Source organism: Apium graveolens, chromosome 8 (assembly GCF_009905375.1).
Source record: "Apium graveolens cultivar Ventura chromosome 8, ASM990537v1, whole genome shotgun sequence".
NCBI lineage: Eukaryota > Viridiplantae > Streptophyta > Magnoliopsida > Apiales > Apiaceae > Apium > Apium graveolens.
Window position 1 is genome coordinate 242,008,532 of NC_133654.1, and position 20,801 is coordinate 242,029,332.

A 20,801-nucleotide genomic window follows, 5' to 3' on the forward strand; every position below is an offset into this window, starting at 1 on the left:
AGTCTGGGGTATGAAAGGACATTGGCCAAGCTGGGTCAATTGAAGAGACCTTACATAAGGAGGGAATGAAGTTTCTTCTTTGACTGCATCACCAAGGCTTTTGCAAACAAATGTTCTAATTTTGATGCCATTCCCATCCTGAGTCAACAAATCGGGTATGCTCTCATTAATCAAACTAATTTTGATTATGCAAGTGTTGTTTTAGGTTTCATTGGGGATAGGATGACAGAAGATAGAAATATTGTCTATTTTGCTAGATTCTGTCAGATTATTTATAGCTTTTGTTGTGATAATAAGCCCCTAGTAGCTCATGAATTACTTCCTAGCCAAAAGAGCTTTTAATGACTTATTATCTACTGATAATAAGAAGGTTGTGTTGAGACCCCTCCAAATACCTTTATCTGTCAAACAAGCCTTTATATTCTATGATCAAGTGAAATACACTGCATTATATCCTGATGTCCAACCATCAGAACCTCAACCATCAGCACCTACCACCTCTACACAAACACCTCAGACTTCTCAACCATCAGCATATACAACCAGACCTTCATCTTCCAAACCTTCTAAGAGAACAAAGTCTGTTCCTCAACCTCCACAAAAGAGAAGGAAGATGATTCTCAGAGATGAGTCTGAGAGTGAAGAAGAAATAATTGAAGCACGAGTTCATGCATCTGAACCTGTGATAGTTGAAGCTGAGAATGTTACTTCTCAGAAAGAAACAGCAGCTCAAAGTTCTGATACTTTGAAAAGGAAATTTGTAAATTCTGATGCTGCTGAAGCAACTCCTTCATTGGAAAGGAGATTGAAGAAAATGAAGGAAAGGAGGTATTTGGATAAGGCTATATCAGAAGATACTGAAGAAGCTGAGGAAGGGGATCAGGAATCTCTGATCTCACAAGAACCAATTATTATTGCAGCCCTTCCAGCTCAAGCCAAAGACACTGCTAATGACACAGTTCTTACCCCTCATGTCTCTCCTATTAAAGCTACAGATGATGCTAAAGAACAAACTGATATTTATGAAATAGATATTCATAATTTGAATATACCTGAAGTTCTTTATCTGGAAGCTCCATCTACATCAAAGACACCAGCTCTGGAGATAAATTCTGCTGATCAGAATTTAGATGATGTAATTCCTGAATCTCCAGTTGCTTCACACACTGTTGAGCTCTCAGAACAGAATGAGTCTTCCTCAAGTTCTGATGACAGTGTTTCTGCTGAGACTCCAGTACCTATTCTGGGCAAGGAAGAATTGGTGAAGAAATTTGTTGAAAAGGAAGCACCTATTCCTTGGGAGGATACTCACAGAGGTGTTGAGTAGACCAAGAAGTGGAATGAATCAGATTTTATTCCATGTTCTAAAATTCTGACAGAGCATATTGCAAAAGCTGATGAGTTGCTCACAAATGCTGATTTCAAGACACAACTCAAGATCACAGCTTTGTCTACAAAACATCTTCAAGGTCTACATACTGCTACTCATGAAAAGGTTGATACACTCAAAGAACAAGCTGATAAGCTCGATCAGGTGCTCAAGCTTGACAAAAACAGGTATATCAGACCTATTTCTGAAAAAGTTGCAGCCATTAAGAAAACTCAAGAGAAGCAACAGGCCCAAATTGCTGAGGTTCTGGTTAATCAAGCTTCTCAAAAAGCTCAATTGGATAAAATCCAATCTTCAGTTGAACTTCTTCTTTCTCTCTTACTTCCTGATGATTCCAAAAAGGGGGAGAAGGTAGTTAAGTCCAAATGCTCACCTACTCAAGAACTGAAGAAAAATGATGATAAAGGTGATGACTAGGGAAACTCTGAAAAGAGCATAGGTCAAAGAAAAGTTCAAGGAAAATCTTCTATTCAGAACAAGTCAAGTTCTGATGCTGTGAATGCTCAAAGAATGAAGGCAAGTGGTGATAAGCAAAGTCTGATGTCAAGTTCTGATATTCTGATGCAGTCAGGATCTGAAGACTCTCAGAAGTTCTTGCAAACTCTGAAGTTAAAGGGGAAGCAGACTACTGTTTATTACAAAGATCCTAAAATCCAGACACTTGATGAGGAGATAGCAATAAGATTATTTCTGAAACATAATCCAGGAATGGATTTAGAAACTCTCAAGGAGGAAGAAGCTAAATTTGCTACTGAGAAGACAAATCCTAAGTCTAAAGTTTCTGATGCAAAGAAACCTCCAAGGCCAAAGGAAAAGGGTATTGTGATCAAGGAAAAGTCAAATTCTGAAACTTCAAAGTTTATAACTAGATCACAGACTGAGAGTAATCCCAAAGACAAAGGGAAAGGAAAAATTGATGAACCAACCAAGTCACTGGACTTGAAAACTTCTCAAGATCTGATGAAACCAGTGTGTAAAATGGTTCAAGTATCTGATGATAATCTTGTTGAAGATGAAACTGTTCAAATTCTGAAAAGAAGAAAGATAAGTGAAGATTTTAAACAACCTCTGACACTGCTCAAGTTGTTGTTCAGAATAAAAGACAGGAAGGTATAGAAGAAACAGCAAATTCTGATCAAGCTATCAAGACATCAACTGCTGACAATGCTCAAGTTGATTTAAATAAATTGACATTTGCTGATAAGAAGAAGCTGTTATGGAAGAAAGCTACTCCAGTTGAACCAAAATCCAATCTCATGATTAATCAACTTGCTACATTTGGGTTGAAAGCCAAGCAACCTAGAGATAGAGCTAGGTTAGGTTCTGACGAAGAGAAGATTTAAACAGGAGTAGAGGTTACTCTAGGAGATCCTTTCATATTGACAGACAAACCATATGAACAAATCAAACAAAGGCACTTTGACAAGGTGTTGTCTGCTCAAGTTGTGATAGATGCTCATGATAAGGAGAATCTGAAAGAGAAATTAATCTTATTTCTCAATGATGGAAGGACTTATAGATTAGCTGATTCTGATGTATTAAAGAAGTCTATCAGAGAACTTCAACAGTTCAACATATTCATTATCTTCTGGAAGTAAAATCTGATGTTACAAGAAGATGGTCAGAATATATTTTGAAGGCTATAAGAGATCTATTCAGAATCTTTGGGACAAAGACTTCTTAGTACAGTCCAATGATTACTGAAGGTGATGGAAGAGAAATTCATATGCTGAAGAATTCTGCTAAGGTGGAAGTTATTCTGAAAGGAAGATGCTTATGTTATAATGAAAACTCTTCACATCCTAAGGTTATCAGACTTGGTGATGGACTTGAAAGAACATCCATTCAAGCTCTCAGAACAACCATTTATCAAATTGGTGACGGTAAAGAAGAAGAACTGATGCAGGTCAAAGTACAGTTAGCTGAAGTTCTGAAGAAAGCTGAAGATAATCTGATAAATGATTTTGTTAAGAATCATTATGGATTCAGATTGATTCAGTGATGTTGGTAAAGCTGGATGTTTTGTAAGTTGTAATTTATAGTCTTATTAAACTCTTATTGCATTTGAACTTAAGTATTTTTGACATCATCAAATCTATTAACTTGTATATTCTTGCATAATTTATAAGTTGGGGGAGATTGTTGGATATATTTGAGATGTCATGTCTAATATGTTTCATGTTTAGTTTTCAGATCTTAACTAACAAGAAATATCAGTTCTTACTGAAATCAGGACTTACTGGAAGTCAGGACTTAAGAATATCATGACTTAGATTATCAGAAGATAATATCAGAAGATGGATATCAGGACTTAGATTATCAAAAGATAATATCAGAAGATGGATATCAGAACTTAAGTACTGGAGGACTAACAATTAAGGAAAGAAGCTGATTTACAGGAAAGAAGATCGAAACTAATACGGAATAAGATATGCATGGAAAGAGTTCGAGGACTAGAAGAATTATATAAGATATCTGGTTGATATATTTTAGAAGACAGAATTATATTCCATATCAACTAGAAGTTATCTTATAACTGTGTGTCTATATAAACACAGACATAGGTTTACGATCATCGAGAAAATCATATAGTGTAACCTAGCAGCTCTCGTGATATTTGTTCATCATTGAGAGAGAACAATTCCATTGTAATAGAGTTTGTTATATCGAATACATCTGTTTTTTGTTACTTGTGCTTTAAATCAATTTGATTGTATTCTACACTGTATTCAACCCCCTTCTACAGTGTTGTGTGACCTAACATAGCTGCAAGTCATTTATCAGTTTGTTGAACCTTTCAAAAAACTCAATAATACCATCTTTAGATTTATCCATGAAACCCTCATATTATGAGATCAAAATTCTTCTCTGATTTGACCTAACTTCCATAATGACCAGGAAAACAATATCTTCTTGTGTTACCTCAGGTACCCTCACCATAAGAATGAAGGGTCCATTTTTTAGAATCTCAGGATCAGTAGCTTAGCCATCCTCATGAACAACATCATCTTCTTCTTCCATAGAGTATAGTTTGTTTATTAAAAGACAGTGATCTTGATACTGCTAAGTTTTTGTGCACTCATACTTTCAAGATCTAATCTGTTTACTTTTAGATTTTGTTCTGATACCACTTGTTAGGTATAAAATGCACGCAAATGGGGGTGAATGTGTGATTCTTGAATTTTCTTGCTTAAAATTAAGTTGTATATTTGGATTACTCTTGAACTTAATAGACTATGTAATATTTGCAGTGGTAACTAATTTACTATAAAAGACACATAAACAATTATCAAAACTTACTGGATTTTTATATTATAAACCACATATGTTGTGCTACAAATTTGTATTCTTAAATGTTTAAGAACTCGGCTACTTCTTTAGAGAATACAAAAAATCGTAGATCTGTTTGGTACTCCTGAACTAAGTACCCGTGACATGTTTTATAGATTAACATGCACAGTTTACAAAAGTTGCATTAAAATAGACTAACACATTTTCTAAAGTCCTTTAGTCTATTTTTTATTTTAAGTGCAGCAAATCTGCATACAATCTTTTAGGTCTGTGACACTCCTTTTTCTAGTTCATCTTGGCCCTTGATCTTGCATTCTTCAAGCTGTATTTGTAGACTTTCCATTTTAATGATAAAATGGTTTGTTGATAGATAATATTGAATCTTCATGGTTGATGCATTCTGTAATTAAAGCTTTATCTAGATTTTTAAAGTGTATAGAAATGTCATTGTCGAGATGTAGAATGACTTGTTGATATCTCCATTTCTCTACATGTGTAAATGACTTGTCGATATCTTCACTTCTCTACATGTATTTTGACTTGTCAATATCTCCGATTCTTTATGGGTATTTTAACTTGTCGATATCTCCACTTCTCTACATGTGTTTTGACTTGCCGATATCTCTATTTCCCTATATGTATTTTGACTTTTCGATATTTCCACTTCTCTACATGCTAAACTGACTTATCTACATCTCCACTTCTCTATAGGCCAAATTGACTTCTCTACACGTAAAGTGATTTCTCTACATATGAAGTGACTTCTCTACAAATAATATGACTTCTCTACAGGCCAAATTGACTTTTCGACCTACTTCTCAATATAACTTGATCTGTGGCTTCTTGACATTTGACTCAGAATATTTTTTAATTTACAGCTTTATTCTTCACCAAGCAGTTTATCTTTATTCTGAGGCATTATTAGGCTTGATCTTCTTCCGGAAATTTATTCTTAACTTGTTGGATATTTACTGAAAAATATTCCAGTTTAGTCTATTCAAACATCTTTACAGACTCAAGAAATATCATTAAAGATTACATAAGATTACCAGTCAATTAAATCTTAGAATTTTCAAAGTGACTTAGTCTTGTTATGTTAAGGCATGTCTTGTACAACAACATATATACACAGAGTTGGTCTTGAAACCAAATCGCTTATGTGTCAATTTATGAACACAAGCTCCGTTAAAGCACAAAAAGCTTTCTTGTTATTGAACAATAAGATCAAAGTTGTTACAGGAGAGAGATAAGAGAGATTACATTCAGAGAGATAATAATGATCAATTTAATATAACGGAGAGATTACAAGAATGATTATATACGTAATATTCCTAACAGAATATTTCTAACAAACTTTTGCAACTTGTATTGCCAGATGGATTGATGAGGTGGAACGGATGTCAGCACATTTTGCTGGCTTGAGTATTTGATCATCTTTATCTGCAGTATCTATAGCAACCCCCCTCAAATTAGGAGGGAAAAATTAATTACAAACCTCCAACTTAGAGCATAAGAACTGCAACTCAAAAGTTGATAAAACTTTAGTAAACATATCAGCTGGTTAAAGCTTGGTAAACAAATAAGCAGTAGAGAATACTCATTGTTGTAACTTTTTCCTAACTATATGACAATCAATATCAAAATTTTTTGTTCATTCATGAAAGACAGAATTAGATGCAATGCGTAAAGCAGATTTACCGTCACAATAGAGTGTAACAGGAGTAAGATTGTAAAGCCAAATGACTTGAACAAGTTTAGGAACCAAGCTAACTCACAACAGGTATCAGCCATACTTCTATACCAATATGCATCTGCATCTAACTAGCTGGGTCCTGTAATGTACACATATTAGCGGAAAAAATAAATTGCTACTTGTTATCAGTAGAGAATTTAGAAACCGACAACAAATAACACTAAAAGTTAGGGACATATAGCACATCATGCAGCATAAAGTTTGAATTAAGTATAATATGACCAATGTGTGTATTTTGGATTGCTGACCATTAGGTAAATATAAAAGAGATTGAAAAGGTACATCATTTTGAAGTAACTCAAATTAGGGGATGTAATATGATTGGTAGCACCTGAATCAATAATACAGGCATAGCTTTGATTGTTAACATGTGAAGCTCTGACAACATTAAAGGTAATGTAAGTACCTGTATTAGGTGAAAAGAAGCAGAATTGGCACTTAACCAAGGTGCATGTGGAGGATGAGGCTATAGAACCAAAATTTTGAGAACTTGCATCAGAAAATACAACATGAACCTCTTCCTTAGAAGTGTTAATAGCAAAAACTAAATTTATCTTCTTTGTTTTTGGCTTTAGTTTGGGATGTTCATACAATCTATGCCAATCAGGATAACCGTAAAGTGCAAATCACTTTCCTTTTATATGACCAGTAATATTACAAAAGTCACAAATATTAGTACAAGACTCTAAATATTTCTTAACTGATTTAGCTTTAGAACCTGTAGAAGAGTTGAACTTGACATTCATAGCAAAATTTTCTATAAAAAGCTTTGAATGAGAGGCAAAATCTCTTTGACTCTCCTCTTGAAGTAACATAGCATACGCACTACCAATATCAGGAAATAGAGTCATAAGAAGGATCTAACCTCGTGTGGCAGTGAATTGATCATTGAGTCCCATCAGAAATTGACTGAGTTTAAGAATTCGTTCATATTGATTTAATTTTTGAACATATCCACAAGAACAAGCAGATGCAGGACAGGTACACTTAGGTATAATGAAGGATTATCAAGCTCATCAATTAATTCACGAAATTCAGTAAATAAAGCAGTAATTGATTTTATGCCTTGTGTAAGTGATGAGAGTTTTTTATGAAGATGAAATAACCTAAGTATATTACTCTGTAAATAATGAAGTGCAAGATCATCCCAGATCTGCTTAGTTGTATGCATATAAACAACACTTTTACGTATATCAACAGCGATAGAGTTTAACATCCAAAAAATTACCAGATTATTGCTTCTCATCCAGATTGATAGTTAAGGAGAATTATCAGTATATTTTGAGAGCGATCCATCGATGGAATCGAGTTTCAACTTTACCGAAAGAACAGTTTTAATTGAATGACTCCAATGATGATAATTTTGATAATGGAGATGTTCAGTAACAAGTGATAGACTAGGATGATCAGCATAACTTAAGAAATAAGGATGATTAATGTAGATAATAGTGGAGGTTGAAGATAACGATGTAATCAATTGGTGCGGAAGTGGTGAAAATAATTGTATTGTATGAACGCATTTCTCGTATGTTATTTACAGATTGATCGAGTTTTCTTACTCTGATACCTTGTCAATTTTTGAACACAAACTCTATTAAAGCACAAGCTTTCTTGTTATTTTGACTTGGGTCAAACTCGGGCAAAACTCGGATTACTCTGAAAAAACTCGGTTTTAGAAGAAAAAATTTGAAAAAAAAAGAATAATGTTCCCAAAAAAACTCGTAAATGGGTACTAGTTTGTAACAAATAAATAAAAATTTTAATTATTTTTAGTGTTAAAATAATTGTAAAAGGCTAGCCAAAATAAGAAAATAATATTTAATTATATTGCATATCATTTATAAAATATTATAAGTTAAATTCATACTAAATAAAAGTTTCCGGTGATTTAAAATTTTGAGTTTTATATCGAGTACTATTTCGAGATACTCGAAGACATAATTAATTATCTTGTACATCATTTATTGATATAATATTTTAAGTTAAATAAATATTAAAATTAAAAATTAATATTTTATTGTCCGAGTTTTTAATCAAGTACTCTTTGGGAGTACTACTCCGAGTACTCGTTACTCCATACTTTTGCTGAATCGAACCGAATACCGATTTTTAGAAAATCAAGGGAGAGTTAGCATGATTACTTGTATAAAAATAGACTCACACTATTTAAATAATGAAAAAGCAGAGTAGTTTGAGTAACCGAAGCAATAGTTGACTAATTGAGGAGTATAGAAGTTTGAACACTAAACAACAGTTGCGGCTATTATTCTCCCCCTAACAAGAAATACAATATACAATTCCATTCCACAGACAAATCTATGTCTATGACCATCACGCATCAGCAGTGATGCACATGATCTCAAGGTCAAAGTCAAGACCTTTATTAATATTTTATAAAATATATATAGAAAGGGAAGATAACGCGTCAACACAGGCGCAGACAAAGGTGCTTTTACAAGTGATGACAAAATCAGCCTCGTATTGCGTGCACGTCTCCACCTAAAGTTGCAGGGATGCTCCTCTCTTTCTCCCCCAGTCTTACTTCCCTATAGAGTTAGAGCCCCTCTTTGTATATATTTTTAGCAGCACCACCACTACTTTTCTACTTGCTCCCGTTTTGTCCTGCCCAATAATTTCTAGTGTAATCATTCCAGTATTTGAAAAACTAATACCGCCAACATTAATACAAATACTCCCGTGTATTCTATCCGTCCCAAATTATGTCACCTTATTTTACTAAAATGTATTTTTTTAAAAATTAAAACTTGACTCTAATATGAACAAGATAGTGAGTGTTAAATTTAAGTGTACTAGTTACGATAATCTTAAATGAATATTAGAAATGCTTATGATAATCTTAAAGTAACTTGATACCGTACAAATTAGTTGAGATTTCATTTGAAAATACAATTAAAGATATATTGCGATAAGGTGTTCCGAATATTTTGTTATAAAAAAATATTGATGAGATCGAAAAAATTTATTTTAAAAATAAAATTATTTATTATTGAAATTGAAAATAAATGTGTTCTACCATGTTAGAATTGAAAAAATTATTTAACCGACAAGATAATATATTCGCAAAAGTTTTAACGTACTTGAAAATTTGACAAAAAATACAATGTGTTTGTAACTAGTTTTGTGCTCATGGGTAAATCATAAAAAAAAGCGTTTAAAAATAAATGGTGAGAAACAGAAGTCTGTGTACATTGTGCTTTAGAGTTATTCTTGAAAAATTAAATGGTGAGAAAGTAGTAGATAATTTTCGTGGTAAAGTGATGATGATGGACACATATTTTGCTCCGGCTATAGTGTAAATATAGCTCATGTTATTGTAACTTGTGGGTAGGTCCTCTAATTCATGAGTCTCTGATTGACGCATACTAGTAATATGTTTGTGCAAATAAGTGTTAAATAAAATTGGAGGATGCAAAACGCAGTAAACTCACAACAAGACATGAAATTTCTTTTTTGGGGAGGCCCATTAGTGGAGGCTACAACACTTTGTCAACGAAAGATAAGTATGCGATACAAGACCCAAGTAATTTTCTATACAAGCAACTCGTTGCATACTTACTATGTAGTCACCATCTACACATAATTTGAATAGTTTTACATTTCTCCTTTTCAATTTGTACTCGACCCCCCCACAGAGATACATTTCTTATAACATCTAGAATCCGAACTTTGTTTCCGTTTGTTGTCCCACCTTCAAACACAGTTTTCAATCACCGTTTTCAATACACTAATATGGCGCCCTCTGATTATACCAAATGTCCACTTTTCGTGTTCTGTTGAATGTTGGCAATCCCGCTCCAAAGTTTAAATCATAACTTGACTCATCATAAAATAAACTGACATAAGGTATTGTCGTCTCACTTCTTTTTGCAAAGTGGCCTCTGGCTTCTTGGTATCACATTCTTAGTTTAGGGGGGTTCAAGGCCTCCAACGTCGAAAAATGTGGGGGTATAGGTCCCGTAAAATAGAAGGCCAATGCAGCTACACACTGTAGACGTTCAAGACTTGGAAACATGTGGGGTGTATATATCACCTTAAGTTGGAGGTGAGTACAACTGCACAAAGGGGACGTGCTTCAGACTGGGTCAGAGCTGTACGATTTGTTCTGGGTATGCGTTAGCCTGGTCAAGTTACTTCTCGTTTAAGTTTGCACCACTAATTATAAGCTCTAGCATATACATTGTAAATTAACATGCATTTTGTAACCATAACTAGCTACGAGTAGAAAGATTGGTTCCGAATGAATCAATCAGATGTATCAGAAACAGTTGTGGCATTCAGATGTATCAAGTAACCATAACATGCATTGTTTAAAAATTTAAAATGTGACATTCAGTTGTGTACAGTTCGGACAAATTCTACTTCAAGGATACCTGGCCATTGCTCCAGTACTGGCTACTAACCTTTGGAGCCAAAGTCCAATCAAAGAACCTTGAGAATTCTATAAAAGAAAAAATAATAATAAAATTCAGAAGCTTCAGCAGACAGCAAAGGACAACGATTACCTAGCAGCAACAACAGAAAGCTACAATGGTTTTAAAGATTACAATCATAGATGTTACATACTATCCATCAAAAAAGGTGCTGGTGACATGAGGTTCCTTTGCATACAGAAAGTTCCAATAACTAAATGTTGGAACCCTGATGGCTAAACTACAAAGAACAGTAGGGAACTGACACAAGAATTATATAATGGATTTGTATTGGTCTCTGACATGAAAGGATTAAGAAAGGAAAAATGCATCTGACATGAAAGGATTAAGAAAGGAAAAAAGCATTTTCTCAAAATCAAGATATCCAGATTGGATCTAAACAGTCTCAGGCAGTTACAGTAGCTTGCTTAGCTCTGCGTTGATGAACATCCCAATTGTACACACGCGCAATTGTGACCTGATGCATAGCATTTCCATCAAAGTTATTTCCAATTCCATATAGTAAATTGCGGAAAAATAAGGACTGATTGAGAGTCCATATATAGCCTCAGCAAAAGGAGCGAGCTTAAACAAGAAAAATCTTTAAGAGATGTCAAATGCAGATATCAATTTTGCATTGAGATTCTAAAGCGAGAATAAAAAATCTATACCTGAGTGATTGTGACTTGATCCCGTAAAAATTGTAGGTCAGCAATCAAAACTTCTAGACTGGCTTTAGCATTTTCCAGGTTGTTTTGCAGAAGTGTATTCGCCTGAGTTACAAAGGATTCAAAAACTTGTTATTTTTACTAACAGCAAAAGCTAAAATGATACATCTAATGTGATAGATTATACACCTCTTCACAAGAATACTCCAGCATCACATTTGCTCCTAGCCATAGGCAGACAGAATCAGCATCCTCAATTCGAGCCCGTGAATAAATTCCTTCAGAAACTTCAAAATCAGCAAGCAACGACTGCAATTAACAAGTAGAACATGAAAAGAGCTCACTGTAGTAAAGCACAATAGAAATTACAAATAATTATAAAATTATCAGAACCTTATACCAAGCAAAATATACTTCGGATCAAAATTTAATTGATGGTTGCTACATAGCCTACATATTGTAAAAGTTACCTTCTGATCACCTTGCATTATGCAACTATGCAACAGCTTTGTCTCTTATTATTTGTATAGTCGGAGTGATAAAGTGGTTTATCAACATCCCTAATTGTATATCAATTGCAATTAACATCCTCACAACTTACCAGTATCATGGAATCATTATTTTTTTCATGTACAAATATTGTAGCATAAAAAAACCTTTGTTATTTCATCCCGCAATAGCAGGATTGGAAAATGATGATCTAGGAAGTACCGACACTCCAAAAAGGCTGCCGTATGCTTGTCGGACACGGCGACTCGGCGGCGACTCGGCACCGACACGGTTTAGTACGTGTCCGATGGACACGCCATGTGGGGTGTCGACAGAAAAAGGCGACCGACACGCGACCGACATGCAAACGACACGGCCCACCGACTCAGGCCACATATAGAAAAGCCCAAAATCATCTTTAAAAAGCCCAACCCATCTTATATTAACCTTAATTTTATGTCTCTTTGTCTTTTATAACATCCCTCTTCAACTTTCATCCGATAAAATACAGAACCCTATATATATATATATATATTGCTAATTGATATATATTAAAGAAAGAAAAAAATACAATTATCTAGGGGCATACCCCGCGATAAAGCAAGCTCCAGGGCTGGAGAAACAGAAAAAACACCAAAACATAGCTATGAAGCTAAACCAAAAAGACTAAGAAACTTTTATAAGATTACAAGTTCAGAAAAGTCTAGAGATAAAGGTTGGGTCCCCCATGATCTGGTTCTTCAGGGCTTTAGTAGAGAAAAGCTTTTCTCTTACCATCCTTTTTACTTGATAAATGATATAGTCAACACAGTGAGAGTTCCTTCTATTCCAGACCCTATATATATACAATCAAATATATACATACATCTCATATATGTAACACATATATCTCTATAGATCTCTCTTGTTTTTTGAAGGACACATACTATGAGTGGGTCACGAGATGATCATTTAAAAGAAAATGTACAATAGATCTTATAGTAGTTTATCACTAATTATGAAGGAAACTCTATTTTTTTATGAATGAAGTTGTTCAATATTTGACATATACAAATCTTATATTTTCTATATTTTTATTACTTTTTTTGTCGTGCCCGTATCCAGGACACTTCGATAATTGACGAATCCCCGTGTCCCGTATCACTGTCGGTGCTTCCTAGATGATGATATAAACTCAACTACCAAAAGTTTCCAAACATCCTTCAAAGGATCTTATACAAATGCGTAATATTATGAATACATATAATAAAGTGTTTCTATACAAATGCGTAATATTATGAATACATGTACACAACTTTCTAATAATGGAGCAAATACATAATTACCTTTATAATCTTCTAAAAGAAACATATCTTTCGCATGTAAAGAGCAGATTAAAAAAAATTGAGCCAAGGCCGGCTCCGAGCACATGCGAGGAGTGCGATTGTCAAGGACCAAACATTTTAGGAGCCCATTTCATTTAGTTATTTGTTTTTTAATTGATGAAAGTAAATATGTATATTCGCAAAATAAATAGCACAAAAAATTCAAAATTTAGAACTGGAACAACGAATATATTGTACAATATATAGTATTACTCGATGAACAACCAATACTTCAGTTATTTTTCTTTTTCTAAATTTCTAAATTTTTACCTTTATTCTTTTTATTATAAATATATATAGTTCAATATCAGTTGCTAAAACACTTACACTTTTTGACTCCAAATCTGTATCATTTTTTTGGGATTCGAAAATGGTTCAAACCTATCATGTACAGACTATTTACAATATATAATGAGTCCCTACAATTTTCATTTTATTTTATAGCATGACATCACTTGTATTAATAGAAAATATGTAAAATATTTATATAAAAAAATAAAGATTATTTTGGGCCTAAAATAAAATCTCAGTAAAAGGGCATTAAAATTTCAGGGGCTGCCCTGTGATGCGGAGCATTATATAGTTAAATTAGTTAATTACTTTTTAGTATTATTTAGATGTAAGTATGTTTTTATATAGTAATTATATTATCTAGTTAGGAATATTCTAGAAAATAAATATATATATATATAGTAGTTGATAATTAATAGGTATGAGTTATTTTTATAAGGATTTGTTTCCATTTATCGTTGATTTTACTTAGTCTCCAAGTTACTTGTTCACCAAGTCTTTATTAATAGAGTTGATTAATATGAATTAAATCTGCGGATTTGTTGTGTTTCTTGCCGATTCTCCGAGGAGATGGGCCTTTTTTCCCTTGTTTTACCCCTTCCCAACCATTACCCTGCACCAAAGTGGTATCAAGAGCCACCGTTTCTTCACCTAAACCTTTTATCAAACACCTTCCCTACAACAAAAAACCTCCCAGCAGCCAACAAACAGCCACCAGCAGCCACTGCAGTCTCTGTCCAGAAGTTTGAGGGCTTCCAAAACCCTTTATATATTCTGAAACAGCCCCATCCTGCCTGATTTTTTTGAAGAAAGAATGATGAAAACCCCCGAAACAATCGATTGTGAGATATCCTTTGCTGAGACAAATCGTTTAGCCTTATCTATTTCACTCTCATTAGTGGATCCATACAGCTCTGAGCTCTGATTATGCAAGATCATACGAGAAGTGGCAATATTATGATGATTTAATCGCAAGTCTAAAATCTGAGCGTGGAAGAGCATTACTGCAACATATGTTGAAGTTATCAAAGGACGTGAGTGCTAGATTGGAAAATATGCAACAAACTTGTGATTCCATTAGGGCATTAACAAAAAGCACGAAAAAGCCAGTGAAAAATCGTAAAAAATCTTGAATCCGAGCCACAAATGGAGCATGATGTGCCACAAAGGGAGGAGGACGACGAGTATGTTAAAACTGAGCAACAAAAGGAGCATGTCGAATTTATTTGTGGAAAAGAAATTCAAGCTAAAGCGAATCTTGTTGAGCATATCGATTTCATTATTCCAAAATGGTTTTATAAAGTCAAGCGTGAAGATATATCTCAATGGGTTCCAAAAATTCAAGTCCAAATCATATGGAGTCCCATTCAAGGATTATGGATTCTTCTTTATTATAAAACTTGCGGCCGAGTTTTTTTAAAGGAGAGGAAAATGATGCGGAGCATAATATAGTTAAATTAGTTGTTAATTACTTTATAGTATTATTTAGATGTAAGTATGTTTTTATTTAGTAATTATATTATCTAGTTAGGAATATTCTAGAAAATAAATATATATATATATATCAATGTTATTAAAGGCGAGATGCACACCGAGGCGCTAGGGTCCCTTGGAGCCTAGGCGATGAGGCGCGAGGCGAGGTGCGCGCCTCATCGAAGTGAAACGAATTTACTTAGAAAATGAATTATTTATTATAGAATTCTGCAAAAACACCACAAATAGGAATATGAAACTTAAAGGAACTTTGATGTTGGATAAATTTTCTTACTATCACTTTTTTCGGCAGTCATTGCTCCTTTACGGTGTAAATCATACGTATATATCATTATATAACTGGAAACACAAAAGAACAAGCATATACATGGTATATTAGTATTTATAACACTATAACCGTAAGAATATATATATATATGTATATGTTTAATTGTATACACACACACAATATATATACATACATGATACACACAGCTTTACCGAGAAGAAACGAAGTAGAATATACATGTATATGTAAGGAAATGTCTTCACGTTTGTTATTATTGGTAACATAGATTTCTAAACACTTATGGGCTTAATAAAAGTTGGGTTTTAGGGCTGTTTTTTAATATTTTGACTGTTTGTGCGCCTCGTTGGGCCTCTCGCCTCGTTGCGCCTCTTGCCTCAGGGGTCTAGGCGCGCGCATCATTGAAGGCGCGCGCATCATTGAAGGCGCGCGCATCATTGAAGGCGCGCGCATCATTGAAGGCGCTGCGCCTCGGTAAGAATTACGCGTTAATGGTGCGCCTGCGCCTCGTGCACCTCGGCGCGCCTTTAACAACACTGATATATATATAGTAGTTGATAATTAATAGGTATGAGTTATTATTATAAGGATTTGTTTCCTTTTATCATTGATGTTACTTAATCTCCAAGTTACTTGTTCACCAAGTCTTAGGGGTACTATATAAACACATGTAATCTCTTTTTATTAATAGAGTTGATTAATATGAATTAAATCTGCGGATTTGTTGTGTTTCTTGCTGATTCTCTGAGAAGATAGGCCTTTATTCCCTTGTTTTACCCCTTACCAACCATTGTCCTGCACCACCCTGGCTTGAGCTGGGAACCTTAAAAAATTGACAGAATAATGAGCTTGGAAAAACCCTAATAACTGGTCACGGGTATTTTAGTGCCCCAATACTGCAACCCGATAGTCTCCTCTAATGCCTATTTTAAGTCATGATAATCCGGTAAAAGTATGCTATTCAGTTGCCACAATAGCTACAGGGGCTAGAATTTGCATTCTGTAGCAATTAGCATAAACATCTGTACCAAGAAAAGCATCCTAGGGGTTTCTTCCACTCGTCACTTACTACACAAAGGCATAGACCTCAATAAGCTTCCAATGGGTCAAATCATTGATCTGATTGGATCAGATTAAAACCTTAGATCCAGTAGGGACAGAATATATTCCAATCCATACACAATAAACCAGAAAAACGCTTTTAGATTTAAGCCGCCTCTGTCCTTCTCCCAGTCAATTCCTTCACCTACATTCAAGCTTTTAGGTAAACATCATTAATCCCCTTTAGTCTCTCATCTATCTTCTCTTGTACCATAATTATTATCTCATCTTCATCTTTTCTCGTTTAATAATAGGAGAAGTTGCTCTATCATGCATCTATGATTTTTAATAAAACTAAATCTTCTGGGTAAAAACCTATTGAAACAGAAAATAGTATCTTGTTAGGGGAAGTTAATCTAAGATTTAGTGTTTTAAGGAAAAAAGGAATACAGTTTTTGTTTTCCTAAAGGGCATCTTCTCGAAAACGGATCTTCGATCTGTTAGTTTATATAATAATCTGATCAGAATCAGAAATACCATTAAAACTCCAACAGACTCAGTCAGATGGAAGATTAATGGATTTAATTCTGGAAATTCAGATCTGACCCAATCCATTGACACCCCTAATAACACATCTAGGAGGATGCCTGAAATTAACATGTGAGCACGAGACAGTAAAAAGTGTCACTACCAAAGATTTGTAAATAACTAATAGCAATATATGTCTAGACTTCGGAACTGTCAATAATCTAGCATCTCCATATTAGTTTGTTGACCAGAGGGAAGCCAACAAAATTCACACAGGCTAAGACAAAGGGGATGGTATCACTGAGAGTAGTGGATCCACTTAAAGTGGAGGGGTGAAAAACTGCCTTCAGGAATGAAAAGAAGAAAGATATATGTTCACTAAAAGGTAACATATAGGCTTTTTTTAGTTGAGCATGTAATGAAAACTGTATATTTTAGGCCATGCTTACAAAAATATAATGAGCTGTTCTTGACATTCTGGAATTTGATAAAAATTGCTGCTCACTTGGACTTAAGCTCGATTAGCTACGATTGACTCAACTCAAACTCGTTTACGACTCAAGTTTGAACAAGGGTGCTCGTCGGATTAACATTTTTTCCTTAAACTAAAATTTAAAGAATCTTGGCTCGACTAGCTCGACTAAAACTCGAACTCAAGTGTATTCTACACGTTAATAAGAATTTGAGCTACAGTTCAAACAAGAAATTTCAATTTTTTAGCTTATAATCTTTGACTTAACTCGTTCCTAAATAGAACGAACTCAAACTCCACTTGTGCAGCTCTTTTACTCTTTAAATACTGAAATCCTTCTACAAAATTTTCTTGTGAACTTTTTGCAATAACTCAGGTTGCTTGAAAGACTTAAAAAAATATCAATTAGAATCCAATTTTCAAATTTGAGTAATAACATTAGACAACTCACTGTTATAAGTGTTCCCTTGAGAAAGATTACCCAAGATCACTAATTGGTGAGTGAACTATTCTAATATACTTTTACATGTTTTGATAATATCTCAAATTAGGTAAAAAAATCACTTCAACATTTACACAATAGCATTAACTATTGAAAACCCAGAAACTATACACCTTGTGTGTTCGACTGCTGAAAGACAGAACACGATATTAATTCACTTCACAGGCATATAAAAATTCCAATTAAGGAAGATAATATGAGATTAAAAACATTGATCAAAGTGATATTATACACAGGAGTTCATATTGTTTGAAGTACTAACCTCACCGGTGCCCTTCTTTGCTTGTAAAGTAGAAACCACATCTAAACACTTCTCAATGTCAGGGATCTTTGCCTGGCCACGAGTCGAACACAAAATTAAATTAAAAAAGAATTCATATAAGCACTGCCAGAAGACAACGTTTCTTACTGAAATTACACATTATAGATGAGCAAATTAAAGTTATTCAGATATCCACTAGAACTCGAGGTTAGGGAACAACATTGCACAAGATATAGCACCGTGTATATAGTGAGGCTAAGATGAAAATATAAGGAAAATTATTAGGTCTCTTGCCTAGAGAGTAACCATACTGAACAGCTTCCTTGCTTTCTAAATATAATCTAAAATTTAATTCGGCGGAATTTTGTTATTATAGCGCATGAGAAAAATTAACTCCTAGTCCAAAAACAAAAATCCTCTACCAGCCAAAACTCAAAACAACTAATTCGGCAATTAATAACTACTTCCCCCACCAATCCATCCACCTCTTTGACACATAATAATTAACTGATTGGACCATCTTTATAATGCTATCAAACCGACACAAGTATTTGACGACTGGTTGTAAAAAGAAAGTAATGAAACTATACTTATAAAGTATCTTTATAGTTTCTTTTTTTTTCTCATAAAAAAAACTATACGTGTGCAAGATTATTCACCAGTTACTTATAACAACATATTAGCTTCAAATTGACGAGACATATCGCGCAAACTCGGTAGAATACAAAATGGACCAAAATGTAAAAGCATAAATAACAACCTGGAGATCCCTTTGTTGAGCAAGAAGTTTCATTTCAACCAATTTGTATTGTTGCAGTCTGCAATATAGATTAAACCAAATAAGCATTAAATAATCGCACCCCCTAAATGACCCCCTAAATGACGCTACACAACACAGACTAAATAAAAATAAAAATCATGTTTTAAAAGTATCACATCAGCAAAAACTACAACAAATGAAATAAAAAAAAACACAGACTAGCTCACGCGGTCTTGAACACAAAGAAAAAACACTGAAATTAACAACTTCTCACATAAAAATACTTGAAAATCACATAAAGCTCAAATCTTTCATCATATATCTATGAACATTAAAACAAGAGGGGTTGTTTAGTTTAGCTTATTTTAAAAAAAAACTACTTACACCTAAAAAGGACTTATTTCAAGAAATAAGCACTTAATTAAACCAATAAAATCACAAAATGATTATAAATCAAAACCCCTGTTGATGTTGATCTGGGATCTTCAGTGAATATGCATATATATATAGAGAGAGAGAGGGAGAGAGAGAGGGAGAGAGAGGGAGAGAGGGAGAGAGGGAGAGAGAGAGAGAGAGAGAGAGAGATTAAAGGGGGCACCTTTCTTGGAGAAAAGAGAGAGTAGAGTTGACATCAAGACCCAACTGATTGAGATAAGTTTGTACATCTTCTACGAATGACGCCGCCGGAATTCCTCTTCTCTCCGTCGCCGTCTCCGTCGCCGACGATGATGATGAAGCCATGGACTTTTTGGGTTCGGATCAAGTCTGAGTAAGGGGAACTGAGGAAATTGTTTCTTTCCGTCACCAATTGGGCTTATTTGGGTCAGAATATCTATAATGAGGCCAACTTATAATCTTATAATCTTATAATCTTTCTGTCACCAATTGTTTCTTTCTGTCACCAATGGGCATACCTTTTTGCAAAAAACATGCTTATAGGCATGTATTCGGAGAATCTCGTGCAGGTACCCTGTTGTTATGTTATGTTAGGCCATAAATGAACCGAATTCGAACAAATTCGGACAACCATGTTACGAACACGAGCAAAAAATTAACGAATTATCAAATAATGTTCGCTAACTTATCGAACAAAATTATTTGTCTGAACTCGGGTTCGGTTATTCTCGAACTGAACACGAGTTGTTAGCGGACGTACCGAACTCGAACTCGAACCAAACGGACAACTTGTTAAAAATATTGATAAAAATACTTGTTGGGCCTTTGTTATATAAGCCCAATGCAAACATATTGAATATATTGGTCTGAATTTATTATGTTGATGGCCCAATCGAATATTATGATTAAATATACAAAATAAAACATAAAACACAGATGATTGAAGCAAAATGGTTCTCCAATTTCAAAATCATAATTTTTAAACATACAATTAGATTTTGAGACTTACATTGATACAATTAGATTTTGAGACTTACATTCATAATCGGACAAAATAGTTGGTACAAACTCAAGTTCGGTAGACTCGCGAACGGAGCTTATCGAGTTCGAACTCGAGCGAGCTTAACAAACAACTCGATTCGTTTATAGTCATATTTTATACTACTATATTACTAGTAATATCACATTTAAGTAAAATTATCCGAGTCTTGCTCTAGTGGCAAGTTTTGTCTCTTCATCGTGACAGATTTTTATTTTATTTTTTAAGTTGTAAAATTGTAGTACACCACAGTAATGGCAAGTTCTGAGCCATCACTGGAAGAGAGGTACACTAATCTGATTATTGAGGATGAGGAGGAAGATGGAATAATAACTGAAAACACGG

The 20,801-nt window shown here is 34.2% G+C and overlaps 1 protein-coding gene across 1 annotated transcript; it reads right to left on the reverse strand.

Annotated features, from left to right (window-relative positions):
- Positions 1-10,736: 10,736 nt before the first annotated feature.
- On the reverse strand, positions 10,737-19,906 carry LOC141678317 (prefoldin subunit 3). The gene is made up of 6 exons (XM_074484605.1): positions 19,620-19,906; positions 19,022-19,079; positions 18,262-18,333; positions 11,722-11,841; positions 11,536-11,637; positions 10,737-11,342 (listed from the first exon to the last, which is right to left on the reverse strand). Exons 1-6 carry the CDS (start codon positions 19,760-19,762, stop codon positions 11,271-11,273), a joined length of 567 nt encoding a protein of 188 aa, XP_074340706.1. The 5' UTR covers positions 19,763-19,906; the 3' UTR covers positions 10,737-11,270.
- Between the last annotated feature and the right edge of the window lie 895 nt (positions 19,907-20,801).

Bases quoted from the DNA above. Each gene is read 5' to 3' on its own strand.
- LOC141678317 (XM_074484605.1), bottom strand. From the start codon at position 19,762: ATGGCTTCATCATCATCGTCGGCGACGGAGACGGCGACGGAGAGAAGA. The intron at 11,842-18,261 runs GTTAGTACTTCA...TGTTAATTGCAG, and splicing joins CAAAGAAGGGCACCGGTGAG to TCGTTGCTTGCTGATTTTGA. The intron at 11,638-11,721 runs GTGTATAATCTA...TTTGTAACTCAG, and splicing joins TGGAGTATTCTTGTGAAGAG to GCGAATACACTTCTGCAAAA.